We start from the raw sequence: 15,781 nt of genomic DNA, 5'->3' as shown, positions 1-15,781 counted from the left end.
AGGGGATATAGGAAAAAGGAAGAGGGTTTATTTTGGGGAACAAACAATAGCCAATAACAAGAAGAAATCCTCAACCACGCCTTTGCACTGACAGATTTTCCCTTGGGTGAAAATCAGGAGTCAGTTTGTAACCCTCTCCAGTCCTATGCCTTGGAGAATGAACAGACAATGTTCCAGGCCTATGAAGACTGTTCACTTTCTCACACTCGCGCATGCTTACACATGATCCTGTATGACAAAAGGCACAGACACACTGATCACAGGCGACACAAACCAGTATGAAACACATCCGGATTTGCAATGAAAAACAGCTCTGTAGACTCAGGGTGCAGGGTTTTTGTAGTGAAGTGGATTGGACATAACAAGCCCCATCTGACGCTTGTTACATCAGTGAGGATCCCTATCTGTGCTGAAGGGCCTTAGGAACGTTAAAAGGAACCCACAATCCACAAATTCGAGGGAGATAACGGCAAGTGCACATAACAGGATTAGGATTACTGTGATGCAACTAGTAGCCAGTATTCTACTGTGAATTTATATTTCAATTTGTTTAAATAAAACCTAATCTTAAAACAAATTTGTGTTTGTGCGTGTGTCATATTCCTCTGTGTTTCACTCTCTCTCCAACAAAATGCCTCTGTTCCACAGTTGGGGGTGATCAAGTCCGTGCCTCTCCTGCTGAACATCCACCTGCCACACAGAGCAAACACACACACACATTTTTTCACCATGTGGCATGTTATCAGGTTTAACACTATTTTACAGATAAATGGTAAATATTTGCAGAATGGATGTTTGTCAACAACTAAAATTTTAAACTTTCAAACCAACTAATAGCAATATTACTGACTTTATTTGTTTTTATGTTGTTTCTCTTAACCTTTATGTAACTTGTCATTTTAGAGTGTTTTTGGATTTGTGGGACTAAATTGAAGAAACATCTGATATTCTTTGATTCCATTAAATTACAGCATTCTCTCAGGATGTCCTTCAGGATAAGGATTGAGAACCCCTGCTTCAAGAACATCTCTGTTTAGGTTCTGATTCTCTTGATTTCTTCAAATCTTCCGATAATGTTGAAGATTGCATACAAACACACAAACACCGCATGTTGGAGTCTCGTAACAGAGACTGTTTGCAAATGTTGGCAAGGATATGTGTAAGCAGATTGTTCACGCAGGCAACTAGCAAAAGTGTGTGTGTGTTTGTGTGCATGGTGCATGGTCTGTTGGGGCCCTCTAACCACTGTTCATCACATTGCAACTGTTTATGGAAGCAGATAAAATGGCACAACAATGCTCATCATGAGCCACCCAAGGACTCTTCCTGCTTATCATAATTATGATATTTATCTAATATTTTTCAAACATAAACTGTATAGTATGCTATACATGTTATGCATTACTGACTTTCTCTGATTACCAACATTAGATTTTTTAATAATATTCATGACATGTGTTAGGTAGCTAAAAGAACACAAGTACTGCTAGAGTATTGCTAGAGACTGGCAGCTGATGGTGGATGGTAGATCGCAAACGCTGTTAAAGTTCCCCAGCCACATTGCTGCCACCACCCTAAAAGCAGACATTATTATTGTGTCTGAGGCTACCAAGCAAGTTGTGCTACTGGAACTTACAGTTACATGTGAAGACTGCTTGGAAAAAGAATTTGAAAGGAACCTCTCCAAATATGCGGACTTGTCAGCGATTGTTAGCAGGCTCAAAAAAAAGTGAAAAAAAAAAAAAAAATGAAGTGATTGTCACATGTAATACACAGCACACAGTGCACACAGTGAAATTTGTCCTCTGCATTTAACCCATCACCCTGTGTGAGCAGTGGGCAGCCATGACAGGCGCCTAGGGAGCAGTGTGTGGGGACGGTGCTTTGCTCAGTGACACCTCAGTGGCACCTTGGCGGATTGGGATTCGAACCGGCAACCTTCTGATTACGGGGTCGCTTCCTTAACCGCTAGGCCACCACTGCCCGCTAGGCCACCACTGGATAGAGAACAAGGTGCCTCCCAGTGAAGGTTGGTTGCAGAGGTTTCGAGGCATGCTCCTTGGCCAGAGCCTTAAGCATTTTAGGCACTGAGGGAAAGTGAAAGAGAAAAGCAATCTGCAGTATCATCAAAGCAGCAGAGAGAGCCTCAAGATGGCTATAGCTCAAGAGAGGAGATCCATAGAGTTCTGGAAGCTAGTTAGCCACCTGGACAAGCTGGGGACTGATCAACCCATGCTGGGTCACCTGGATGAGGGAGTTTGATGTTGAAAGACCTGAAAAATCCAGTTATCCAAGGAACATTACTGATGATGTGTCAAGTTTTCTTCAGCAGATATATTTAAGATATATAACTTAAATATATCTGCATCTTCATTGTACTTGTTACAATGGCAATAAAGATATTCTGATTCTAATTCTGAGACACAGATAAAAAATAAAACAAGTATAAAAAGACTATTATAATTTAAACCATGAAGCCCCTGTATAAATTTAGGAAATATTACGTTGTGATTACACAATGATTAAGGAAATAATAAGTTTAGTGCCATTCTGGACTGCACTAGACATCAGAAGTTGTGATGTGGCATGTAATTCATGTATGGAGATCAGAGGTCACATCATCAAGTAATGCTTGGTCACAGCGTTTATATCCACATCAATACAAGCCTGTCTTTTCTATACTACGTCTTTATAGATAATTACCTCTATGAGAAATTATCCCAATACTGACATCATATTACTGTTTCACAATACCAATGTGAGTGGGTGCATAGACTACAAATTATATACCCTTGCAACAGATTGTAAAGTGTATACCATGAATGATAACCTATATTTGGGTGGAAATCTATCTGTGCCCCTTCTTTCAGTAACATTGTGTTCCCTTTATTTCTTGAGCAGTTTATATGAAAGTGAAAGTGAAGTGATCCAGCACAGCACACAGTGCACAACAAAATATGTCCTCTGCTTTTAACCTATCACCCTTGGTGAGCAGTGGGCAGCCATGAAAGGCACCTGGGGAGTAGTGTGTGGGGATGATGCTTTACTCAGTGGCACCTCACTGGTGCCTTCGCAGTCCAGGATTTGAATCCTGTCCTCAACTTTGGTAGCATCTGTCTGTCATATCAAAATAGTAAATATTTGTATCCCTGCTGTTTCTCATTTTTTTCTTTCTGATTTATATGTCAAATTACCTTATGTGTGTGATGGGCCTGCCTTTATTTTTTGTTTTTAATTTTATGTCAAACTAGAATTATTGACAGCTCACGAACCCCCATGGAAATGTGTGAAGGGAAAAAAAGGAAGAATGAAATTAAAAATAAAAGTTCAAATACACAGCTAAAAATGATATTCACAAACAAATCGTTTAATAAAGCAATCATTATTATTTATATATTTATGTTACATTTTTACAGTTCATACAGTTCAAATCCTTAGTTGTGTGACACATCCTCTGTTGGTCTCTGGGTGGTCCCCCAAACTGCAGTATCATTGGCCAGAGCCTTTATTCCTTAAATGACAATCCTGGCAATCAAAATGATGGTTCTTTACAGGTTAAAACAACAAAAATTTATCTGTATTTTTATTGGTAAGGGTCTCACCTGCTGGTTGTTTCAGTGTTTGTTTGGTGTCACTTCCCTGTTGCTCAGGTCAATAAACTGTTTCTGCATCTGAGACTAGTATCTGAAACACAAAGAAAGAAGTGATTGTCATTGTGATACACTGCAGCACAGCACACAGTGCACTCAACGAAATGTGTCCTCTGGTTTTAACCCGTCACCCTAAGTGAGCAGTGGGCAGCCATGACAGGCGCCCGGTTAGCAGTGTGTGGGGACAGTGCTTTGTTTAGTGGCACACACAAGGATTCAAACCGACAACCTTCTAATTATGTGGCCGATTCCTTAACTGCTAGGCTTCCACTGTCCTCATAAAGGTCAGTAACGGAGCTAACCATAAGTTGAGCTGAGCTCCTATGCTTGCACACACAATTCACTCGTTCGATGAGTATTTAAAAAATTGGAATTATTTATTCTTCAAAGCTTAATTGAACTCCCACATAAAACTCAAATGGTATTCCACTCATGAAACTAGAGCATCATTGAAATCCAAATGTGCTCAGAAGACAAGGTAAACACAATATATTTATGTGAAACATCATGCAAATTAAAGAAAAGGCACAATCCCGACCTGCTAGAATAGATCATCAGTCATCAGTCTAGACCAGACGAGACTGGTTTTGAAGTAATCATACATGTATTAGCAAAAATCATCTGTTAATTTACCACTCATCTGTTGAATGGATTTTCATCCATTGGTGCAAGTTAATTAAAATTTGTTTAGCAGCTGTGGAAAAACTGTTAATAAGACATCATCATTAATATGAAATTAAACAATAAGATACATTCTGAAGAACAAAGATTTCTTGGAATCCTGATAGGAAGATTTTACAGATTTCTTGTATCATTTCCAATCTTACTGCTGCAATTAGTGTCTGTCTCAGATCTGCATTTTTGAAAACGATCTACAAGGAAGCCAAGTAGATAGTAAAAGATCACCACATCAATTTTTTTCATTGTGTTCCACATCATTTATCCATACCTGTCACTCGTTTCTCTGGAAACCCCGGTAACTGCTGTAACATTTCTTATTGCTGCAGGAAGACCTCCTTTTATCTCTTGCAGCATCACCCCTGGCGTTGTAGCTAGACCTGCTTGGCATGATAGGTGGGTGTGTCCACACAGGAGACCCACCTCCCAGTCTCCTCTTCCATGGCCTCCCCCTGGTGGTCCACCTTCTCCAGGTTGCCCCGCCCTCCCCTGCCTGCAGCGCAGTAGCCTGCCATAGGCTGAACGGAAGTCCCGGTTCAGGGCTGCGTAGAGGAAAGGGTTCAGGGCAGAATTAGTGTAGCCGAGCCACACCACCACTGAGTAGGCAGTTCCTAGAAGCTTCTCCCCCTGCAGACCCTTCACTGTAAAGTAGGTAAAGTATGGGAACCAGCAGATGACAAAAGCTCCTAGCACTGCTGCTAGAGTCACCGTAGCCTTGTGCTCCCGTACGGCCACTGCAGTTACTCCTGATGACCATGAGCTGTTGTCCGCAGAACGTCTCGTGGCGATAATCCGCTTGGCTTGATCCCGAGCAATGTGGAAAACACGACAGTAGCTCCAACACATTGCCACTAGGGGCAGGTAGAAGGTAAACAGTGCATCTACCATGGCGTATGTGGGGTTGAGCTCAAAGTTGCACACCCCCTTCTGGTCGTCCTTGCCCTGGTTCTGCACACTGAGATCCAGGGTGTTCCAGCCCATGTGAATGGGAACAAAGGACAGTCCCACTGACACCAGCCAGATAACTACCAGGGCCACACCAACACGCCGTGGCAACAGCAGGGTGGAGTAACGCAGTGGGGTGGTGACAGCAAGGTAGCGGTCCACACTGATAGCTAGTAGATTCAGGATGGATGCAGTGCAGAGCATGACATCCAGTGAGATGAAGATGTTGCAGAAGGCAGCGCCCAGTGGCCAGGAGTCTCGTCTAATTGCTGTAAATGCAGAGAAGGGGAGCACCAGAGCCCCTAGAAGGAGGTCAGTGATTGCCAGGGAGACGATGAAGCAGTTGGTGACACAGCGCAGACGTCGGGTGGCACAGACGGCCAGACAAACCAGTACATTCCCACAAACAGTCACAAGGATGAGGAGAGACAGAAGAACTCCCAACAGGATCTGAGGCCACATCCTTTTTTTCCAGTGTGTTTTCATGTAAATTCTGCAGATCGCCAATTTCATGAGAGTTCAGCATGAGAGAGCATTTGATGTTGCCTAAAACTAGTGCTAGGCACTAGCATGCACAGTGTATTTGCATGATGAATAATACTGGTGATGCAAAGTGCCACACACAATTCCTGTCATTGTACGAATATTGCATTTTTAGTGGTTCTTCCTAATGAACAGGGATCTGACACCATTTCCATAGCTGGTACCTTAGTAGATGCGTGAATGTCTAAAGGCACTTCTATTAGCTCCCTCTGAATGAAGACAATAGTATCGCAACAAATTTCATGAAGAGAGACAAAGTAAGCTGACTGAGAATCTTCTTTGTGTGGTAGACGGATGAATGGTGTCCTCTCGTGGCTATAGGCTCTCAGTGGACCTGCAGGCAAAAAAGAGAAAGCACTCAGTCCAGCGTTTACACAGGATGTTTGCATAGTACATTGACAAGGACATGGTCAGTTATCAAAGAAGTGAGTTGTGGAAAAATTCTCCTGTGTAAATCAACAGGTCAAGGCAAGAGATATGGAATTTCATTAACTCTCTGGTATAATATGCATATAAAAATGTCTATATGCATATATATGTGCAAATGTGTACCTGGAGAAAGCATAATGTCAGGTAAAACAAATACAGGAAAAAGTGTATTTTTTATTAGCTCACAGCATTTTTTGGCATTCCTGTTGCCAATACCTGCACAAAAAACATCTTATAATGTACATGAAATGTTGTTTGCACATTAAAATCATGGTTGTGTTTTCCACTGGAGAGATTAACATACAGCATTTAGTTTAAATCCATGGGAACAACATTGTTCATGCTTGACATAAAAGTCAGCGATTGACAAGGGGCAGCAAAAATAACTGTAATGCAAACAGCAAATTGTATTATTGTCCTGACATACATTAATATGTGTTGGATGAAGAGATGGGGAAAGAAAAAGTGAGAATGAAATATTTGTTCCTCCTGACCCTGCCCACATTAGAAGGCTCATTAGGAAAAAGCTCAACGTCAAACAAACACAGATAATGTGCCCATAAGCCATTAGTTTGCTACCCTTTGTTCGGTGTCCAAACCAAACACATTATACACACTCACTCAAACACACTCGCAGACACACTCACAGACTTACAAGTAGAAATTGTGCATCTTTCACTGCCAAGTTTAAAATATAGAGAAAAGATGCTGGGCACAGATAGGCCCTCTTGTGGAATCACTCTCAGACCTAAAGCTTTGCTACTTGGAACCTGTTTGTGCCTATAATCCTTCTCAATATCTGGCCGGATCCCCCGTCTCTGCATTTCTTCCCTCACTACAGCATGAAGCAGATATCTTTACCCACTTTGGCCTGGTTTGTCTGTGTGTGTGTGTGTGTGTGTGTGAGAGAGAGAGAGACGGAAGTGTTAAAATGATGTTTTAAAATGAAGTACATTAATTAATTAAAAAAAAAAAATGGCAACACATTGTTTTTATATTAGACAAAGTGGGAAAATGTATATTTACATTTACAGCATGTATCAGATGCCCTTATCCAGAGCGACTTACAATCAGCAGTTACAGGGGCAGTCCCCCTGGAGCAATTTAGGGTTAATTTTCTTGCTCAGGGACACAATGGTAGTAAGTAGGATTTGAACCTGGGTCTTTTGGTTCATAGGCGAATGTGTTACCCACTAGGCTACTACCACCCATACTTAAATAGATCACATATAAATGTAATTCACACACCATTTCTGTGAGCCATTTCTTTATACATGCATGCATGCATTCAAATGCCTAATGTTGTACTAGTTTCAAGTCACCAGGGTCAACAGTGATACTCTTTAACCTTAAAAATGCATGTCGTTCTTGAGAATTCTACTTCAGTGCACTTTCCTGGGTGTTGTCTATGGCCAGTGAGTAATTAGGATTAAGGTGACCCCTGACCCCTCTGGCATAGAAGTCCAAGGTTTCTCATGGTGGTGATGTGATGGGAAAAATGTTCTGGCTCTAACGAATGAGGTTCTCTCCCTGGATTCCTGTGGCATTCATTTATTAGAAGTGACATTGGTTTGCATTTGTTTGGGTTAGGAGGATTATAGGATATGTGTGTGAAATATGAGTGAGAAACTTTCATACGTTCATAGTCTAATCCTTGTATGAGGTGCAGTATGACTTCAAAGGAAGGGAAATAAATGTTATTTTAAACTTTTTTTTACCATCAGCCCTCCTTTTCATTACTTCTGTTTGAGTAACCATAATCAACACTGCCCTAACAATCAGCAAAAAGCATGGGTATCTTCTTATGGTTAACAGTAGGTGATTTCATCAGTAACACTATTGCAGCGTAGTCATGTACCTGCTGATCATTATTTGGTTGTGTGATTATTTCGCAGTTTATCAAGATCTTAAAGCATTTATTGCTTTACTGCCATCATTTTCATTTTATATATATCAAATATTTACCAATAAGTTGTCTGTAGCTGGATTAATTATATAACATATGGATTTGTCTCTGTATATACATAAATATCTGTGCATCCCTAAAATTCTTTTCAAAAAGAAAATGATATCTGTGAGTGAGTATATATTAGTGTTGCGAAGACCGCCTAAACCAAGACCAAGACACACTAATTTGAGACCAAGACCGAAAACAGACTAGGGCTAGAATAGACATCATATCACTCATATCACTAAAACCATATCATCAAACCTCGTCAAGGGAAAGAAATGGGATGTACCAGAATGATAATCATATTTTGTCTCTTATACCAGGGACTGAGGCCTTGGGTAAGTTATGAATATGGCTATATAATGATCTCTTGTTTTAAATTCAACACAATGGACATTTGGCTTGATGTACAGTTAGTGACTTAACAAATGGTAATATTCGTAGATCCTTAAGTACCATCAACTGGAAAAAAATTATCGTGCACGCACATTTTAAAAAATTATTTACGCTAAATCAATTTACATCTTAAGATACTTAAAAACTTATGATGCATACCTTATATTTGAGAGGACTTTAGAATTTGGAATGTCATTCAATTAAATTATTGCTGTTCTTGCACATTGACATGGGATTTTAATCGTACTCATTTTCTGCCCATACTGAAAAACAACAGGTTCTGTCGACGGAAGGATAGACTTTAGTCATGTTATTCCTCAGTGGCAGCTTCGGAATCGAACCAGCAACCTCCTGATTACGGGGCCGCTTCCTGAACCTCTAGGCCACCACTGCCCACTGCCTGTGATGTGTTAAATACAGATGAGAGGCGACATTTTGTTACTTCACTTTCACTATCTTGTGCACAGTGGATACTTTTTTTTACATTTCATTGTATTTAAGGGGCTATGTAGTAGTGAGCTAGCAACTTGCAAAAAACAAAATATCTCCCCCTGAACAAACTACTGTACTAACCATGTGTACACAATATTCTTTGTCAGATTTAGGAGTTATTCCTCATAGTTTGATGACATGAAAAGCAGAGCTTGTCAATGATCTTGTAATTTGTTATCTTACTTTTTATGGTGCTCCCAGCTGTCTCTGTCAATGTGGTTTGACAAAATCAAAATATCAAACTCAATAACCTAAGACGACCAGAGTTGCAAACTAGTCAGAAAAACTTTACTGAGAAAGAACTTTGTTCTCACATAATGCAGTTTGGAAATGGAATAGCTTGACAGATAAATTATATGTACTATTATTAGGGGACGACTAAGACCTATATAAAAACAAAATGTCATGAGACCTTTAAGGGTAGAAGGCATGCCTACGAATGTAGATGTTATTTTGATACAATCTGCCCTCCTAAACATTGTTGCTGACCAAGAACACTCCTTCAAGGAAACACTATTGCCTAGTGGTAGAACAATGTTCTGCAGTACAATGGTCATAACATTGCAGCTGATAAGTTTAAATAACCCAAGAAAAAAAAGGAGTGGCCTTTCAGGACTCTTTTCTCTTAGTTTCTCTTTGTACTTCTTATCCATGAAGGTGATGGTCGTCACATGTCTGTCATGCAGGCTTTCTATTTGTCTATGAGATACTTTGTGAGGGATGGTAGACAAAGAGAGTGAGTTGCTGAAATCCCACTATGAACACACAAACAGATATTTACCCTGCTAGGTGCAGCAATGTCATTTTGCCTGTACCCTGAAATAGAACATCAGTTATTCAAATTTGGTGAATTCTTTTTACCCTGCAGACTGTCCCTTATCTTCTGTGTGCTGGAAACCCTTTGCAGTGATTGCAGTGCTAGCTGCAAAACTACCTGCCAATACTGAACAATTCCCCACTCAGAGCATTTCATTTGTGAGTTTGACAGGCTTCCACCATATTGCTTATTCTTCTCTGCAATAGCATCTGTTGTAAATGGTGCTCTTCCAACCTCACTTTCTGAGATCCTGTCCCTAGGATTGTCTTTGCATTAGATTGCATTTTTTTTTTTAATATTATGACACAATCACAGAAATTCTTTTTCCATGTGGTCAGCGTTTTTATTAATCTGTGTGAGTGACAGTCTTTTTTAGACAGCCTTTTGTGTTCTTTTTCATTGCCGAAAAGTCTTTCATATAATCAATTACTGATTGATAATAAGAACATGTATCTTTTACCACATTAGTGGGTTTTGATGGCACAAAATCACTTTGAGGCACAGAACAGTAAATCACTTTTGGGGTATGAAGTATTTGAAAAGTTCATTGGAATAATAATGGTACGCTATCTTATCTAGCAATCAAAATATGTTTTATTTTTCCACAGCAAGTATTCAGTATTTCTTCAACTCCAAATTTCATTCAATTTTTGATCCTTGGATTGTCCATAAGATTTTGATAGGTGTGATGTTTGAAGTTGATGCGGTTTTGCGGTTGTTGAGCTACTGCTGCAGAATATGATTAACCATTAAGTGATCCTGCTGTGTTCCTTTGTATAACAGTACTCATACTACTGTATGGACAGATACCAATATACAGACCAAATAAACCAAACATGTTTAAATTAATTACAGTTAATTCCACCTAAGAGTCAAACTGGGTCCCTAATTCTCTTTAATGGCAGAGAGAGATATGACTGTTCTGGTGTGTGATGTAATTTTATCACTATTTGTCCAGTTAGTTTGTTCTTTTACACACACATACACAGAATATTCTGTGATCTGTGTCTATGTTTCACTCTTACACGCCAGGTCATATGACTACAGATGACATAGTCCTACAATTCCCAACTCAACAGTTGTTTAAAAGGACTATCTGACTTTCTCACACACAATTTCTTTTCTACATGACAAAAGTACATATTTACCCCAAAACCTTACAGCGCTAAGACACACAAACAGAAGGCTGTAAAAACGTCAGTCTCCTAACAAACAAACAAACCAGAAACCTGCTCTGTAAGTGTTCCAAATGCTGAAGAATTCCGTTAAAATAACATAAACCGGGTGCACTAGCCTATTTTCAGATGCTGCAGAGACTGAAAAACACACATGTCTGCCTGCCTGTCTGTATGAAGTGTATACATTAAACAGAGGAAATGCTCCACAGTCACACCCCCATGTGTTTTCACACAACCTCTGTGGTTTCAGAGCTTTCAGAGCAGTGAATAGGTCACCAAACTATAAAGCATTCACAATTTACCCTTATCAGATAATCAAAGTGCAAAGCTTTTTGAACTGAAAACAATGAACAATTCTTCCCTCACCTCATTTTGCCTCTTCTGCTCTGCCTGTCCTTCCTCTCTGTTTGCTTCCCTTCGTCTCTCTATATCTGCCTCTCCCCTTCACTCTACCTCTTTCTCATTCTCCTCCCTTCTGCTCAGATTGAAGTGTTTGGATCTCATTATGACGTGAAACTGTGACTCACTGTCACATACATAGACCAAGCCCCACACTTTCTCTTCCCTAATTTATCAGTCCAACAATGACCTGAAATGATACGTGAACAAAACAATGAAGGTGTGAAAAGGGCGTTCAGCCTGATCATCTCATAGGCATTTGTAAAGTGGAAGTTAGGAAGGAAATCTGCAGCCATAGAATATTGGCCTTAAATAAAGGCCAATACTTTCCAACACTTTTAAAACAACTATTACCTATTAATAGTTTAGATATATACATATTTATGGTTTAACTTATATTAACTCTCTAGTCTCATTTGACCTTGTTGTTATACTTATCACTGTTATACTTATACTATCAATTATACTGTTGTTTTTTTAAATAGTTACTCAGTTGATTCTTGTAAAGTTTCAAATGTTCTGTCATTGGTCCCAGTATGTGGCATATGTATTCTTGACACCGCTAACACCCCCACCCCCCTGACCGCCTCCAACCACCGTGTTTTGAAACCTAATTCTCATGAAATGGGTGCAGGGTGGTAGTAGCCTAGTGGGTAACACACTCGCCTATGAACCAGAAGACCCAGGTTCGAATCCCGCTTACTACCATTGTGTCCCTGAGCAAGACACTTAACCCTAAGTTGCTCCAGGGAGACTGTCCCTGTAACTACTGATTGTAAGTCGCTCTGGATAAGGGCGTCTGATAAATGCTGTAAATGTAAATGTAAATGAAATACAACCCCATTAACACCTCTGTTACCGCTTGCCTCTCCACTACGCTCTCCACTTTTCACCTTGCGCTTTACACCTGCATTTGTCCTTTTATCAGAACAGAACATTTCACTGATAATTTAGATAAATATGCACATATACATGTGCAGTTGACCATAATCTCTCTCTGTGTTAATAAAAGAGTGAGAGATTAATGAATGGTGGATTTCTGAACCTATAATTTACAATGTCTTTTCACTAATATTTAGCTTTCATATGTTCCCTGACAAACTACAGTGGTGTGAAACAGTGTTTGCCAACACTCTGATACTTTTTTCCATGTTAGTCACATCAAAAAATATCATCAGACCCTGTCTGACAAAGTGATTTCCCCCTGTTAAAACATAACTTAACGTGGTTCTTCACACCTGAGTTTAAAATCTCTAGCCACACCCAGGTCTGATTACTGCCACACCTATTTAGCTGATGTTGAGAGTACAGGGATGAAACAGAATAAACACTGAGGAACTTTGTGTTCTTGATGATCTCCATGCAATTCCGTTGTCTTCTGAAGTCAACAATCATCTTTTTTGTTTTGTCCATGTTCAGAAAAAGATTGTTGACCTTACAACAGTCTTCGACTTGTTACACCTCCTTCCTGCATGCTGACTCATTCTTGCTGTTACCCACCACAGTAATGTCATCGGCAAACTTGATGATGTAGTTGGAGCTATGCATCACTGCACTGTTGTGGGTCAGAAGGGTGAAGTGATCACTTAAATAAGACCTGCCTGACAAAATGATCCTCCAAAGGATCCTCAAAAGAAACAAATGACACAAAAGAAACAAACAGCATTGAACTGAGCACACAGCCCTGAAATGCTTAGTGTGGTGGTGCTGGAGATGTTGTTCCGAATCTGGACAGATTGCAGTCTCTCAGCCTGGAAGCCCAAGATCCAGTTCCAGAGGCAGGTGTTCAGGTCAAGCAGGCTCAGCTTCTCAATCAGGTGCTGAGGAATGATGGATTTGAATACACCATATTGTCCAGAAGGGTGAGGGTCAGGTGGAGGGTGGTGGCGATGGTCTGTGGAGCAGTTTGGACAATCCAGGGTGGGTCCAGGGTGGAGGGCAGCAGGGTCTTTATATGTTTCATGACCAGCCTCTGGAAGCACTTCATCATGATGGGATCATAGTCATAAAGGCCGTGGTGGCCTTGAGACATGTTGGAACAACAGCGTTGCTCCAAACAATACATAAGCGTGAGATGTTAAAGATATAGGTGAAAACATCTGCTAGCTGGTCTGTGTATTCTCGGAGCAATCTTCCAGGGATGTTGTCGGGTCCAGCAACCTTTTGTGAGGTATCTCTAAAGAGTTTTCCTTATGTCTACCATGGTGCACCTAGGTTGGTGTCACAATGGCTGGACTTGGCAAAGAAGAAGACGCATATGCACTACGTCACAAGACAGGGGATTTATTACATGATAACATGACTGGGGAAACCTGACGACAAACAAACACAATCAGGGTAGCTTTATACAGGCAGTTACAGGGGAAAACAATCAGGAACTATAATAACACAGGACAATATATGAAACTCCTGAGGATGTCCTCACAGCCACGTTGTGTGTCGAATTGTGCGTAGAAGTCATTCAGCACAGGGAGGAGTCACTGTCTTAGGCAGAGTTTTTTTTAGTTCTGCAGATTGTGGCAGCCTGGATGCCCTGCCACATGCCTCGTGTGTCTCCTCTGGGGCAGTGTGGCCTAGCGGTTAAGGAAGCAGCCCCATAATCAGAAGGTAGCTGGTTCGAATATCAGTCCGTCAAGGTACCACTGAGGTGCTACTGAGCAAAGAACCGTCCCCACACACTGCTCCCTGGGTACCTGTCTTGGCTGCCCCTGCTCACCAAGGGTGATGGGTTAAAAGTAGAGGATACCTCGTTGTGTGTACCTTGTGCTGTGCTGTGTATCACAATGACAATCACTTCACTTTCATTTTCACTCTGTCCTGGAAGTGGCTGTGGAATTTCTGCCCATGTGTACGCTTTGCTGCTTTAATGGCTCGAGACCATTTGGCCCTCACTGTTCTTAGGGCCACCTCATCACCCATTCTGAATGTGCACTCTCAAGCTTTGAGCAGTTCATGTACCTCTGCAGTTATCCACAGCCTCTGGTTAGATCTTGTGGTGATGGACTTGAAGACTGTAATGTCATCAGTGCATTTTCTGATGTTCACTGACGTCATGTACTCCATCTAAGTTTATGTTGTTCTTGTCCTTGGTTGCAGCCTTTGTTGCAGAACTTGTTTAATAGTTTAAATGTTAAATGTTTGTCACACAGGGCCATGTAGCTTTGTATTTTTTTCCTCCTTAATAATAAAATCACTTAACAACATTTTGTGTTTACTTGTGGTGTATTTGACTAATATTTAAATTTGTTTGATGATCTAGAACATTTAACTCTGACAAATATGGAAAATATATAAGAAACACTTTTTCACACCACTGTATATTCATCTTTACAGATTTAAATGCTGTCTATCCTATTCATTCATTCTAATTTACCCCTTGACAGTTGGCAGTTTCTGGAGAGGAGCTAGAAGAATAAGCTGTAAAAGGTGGATAGCGTTACCACAGTTCACGTAAACCTGTCCAATCTACCAACAACAACAACAACAACATTTATTTCTTATAAAGCCCAAAATCACATACAGTATGTCTCAATGGGCTTTGACAGGCCCTACAGTTGACACCCCCCACACTTGACCATTCTGCACACAAGGAAAAACTCCAAACAAAAAAAACTCTAGGAGAGAGAGAAAAAAAAAAGGAAGAAACCTTGGGAAGGAGTGATACAGAGAGGGACCCCTGTAGTTGTAACGGTGGTGGTGGCTGTAGTGACCCTCTGGTTTGTTTCATGGAATGTCCTTGTTAAGCAGTTGTCAGGAACCAGGATTTATTTTCTGGTCTCTTCACTGGGGTCTGCCAGTAGTCTGGGTGCTTGATTCCGTGTATCGGAGAAAAACAAACAGAAGCAGCGGCAGACGGTTGCACTGTACGACCGATACTGAAATATGTAGTTATGGTGGTATATTTGTGCTACAGTGGCCCGGTACCCTAACTAGGACAGCCTAACTAGGGTGAATTTAACTTTGTGTCTAACAGGGGGACTCTGTGATAAACTGGACTTTATAATTGACACTGTGTCAAAATGAAGTGAAATGAGGGTCTAGGACTTTAGCAAAAAGCCAGAAAAAACAGATAGGTTTTGAGATTGGATTTAAACACTGAGACTGTGTCTGAGTCCTGGACACTGACAGGCAAGCTGTTCCACAACTGCGGAGCTATATAGGAGAAGGATCTGCTCCCAGCTGTGACCTTCTGCACCTTTGGTACCAGTAGTGACCCCTCACCCATTGATCGAAGGGGGTGTGGCGGAACCAAAAGTTCACTCAGGTACTGTGGGGCGAGACCATTTAGAGCTTTATAGGTTAA

At 40.7% G+C, this 15,781-nt stretch overlaps 1 protein-coding gene across 2 annotated transcripts; it reads right to left on the bottom strand.

Moving 5' to 3' along the window:
* Positions 1-589: 589 nt before the first annotated feature.
* hrh2a (histamine receptor H2a) lies at positions 590-11,527 on the bottom strand. Of its 2 annotated transcripts, XM_028960626.1 has the most exons (4): positions 11,446-11,527; positions 4,600-6,150; positions 3,603-3,684; positions 590-690 (listed from the first exon to the last, which is right to left on the bottom strand). In XM_028960626.1, the coding sequence occupies exons 2-3, from the start codon at positions 5,784-5,786 to the stop codon at positions 3,678-3,680; spliced, it is 1,194 nt and encodes a 397-aa protein (XP_028816459.1). In that variant the 5' UTR covers positions 5,787-6,150; positions 11,446-11,527; the 3' UTR covers positions 590-690; positions 3,603-3,677. The 2 variants fall into 2 exon arrangements, 1 of the variants encoding a protein (XP_028816459.1); XR_003743041.1 differs by lacking the exons at positions 590-690; positions 3,603-3,684 and having other exon boundaries at positions 4,815-4,870; positions 5,981-6,150.
* Positions 11,528-15,781: the final 4,254 nt, after the last annotated feature.

This window comes from Denticeps clupeoides, chromosome 18 (genome assembly GCF_900700375.1).
Source record: "Denticeps clupeoides chromosome 18, fDenClu1.1, whole genome shotgun sequence".
In the NCBI taxonomy this organism is placed as follows: domain Eukaryota; kingdom Metazoa; phylum Chordata; class Actinopteri; order Clupeiformes; family Denticipitidae; genus Denticeps; species Denticeps clupeoides.
The sequence above is the reverse complement of the archived record's forward strand: the minus strand, read 5'-3'. Positions and strand labels throughout refer to the sequence as shown.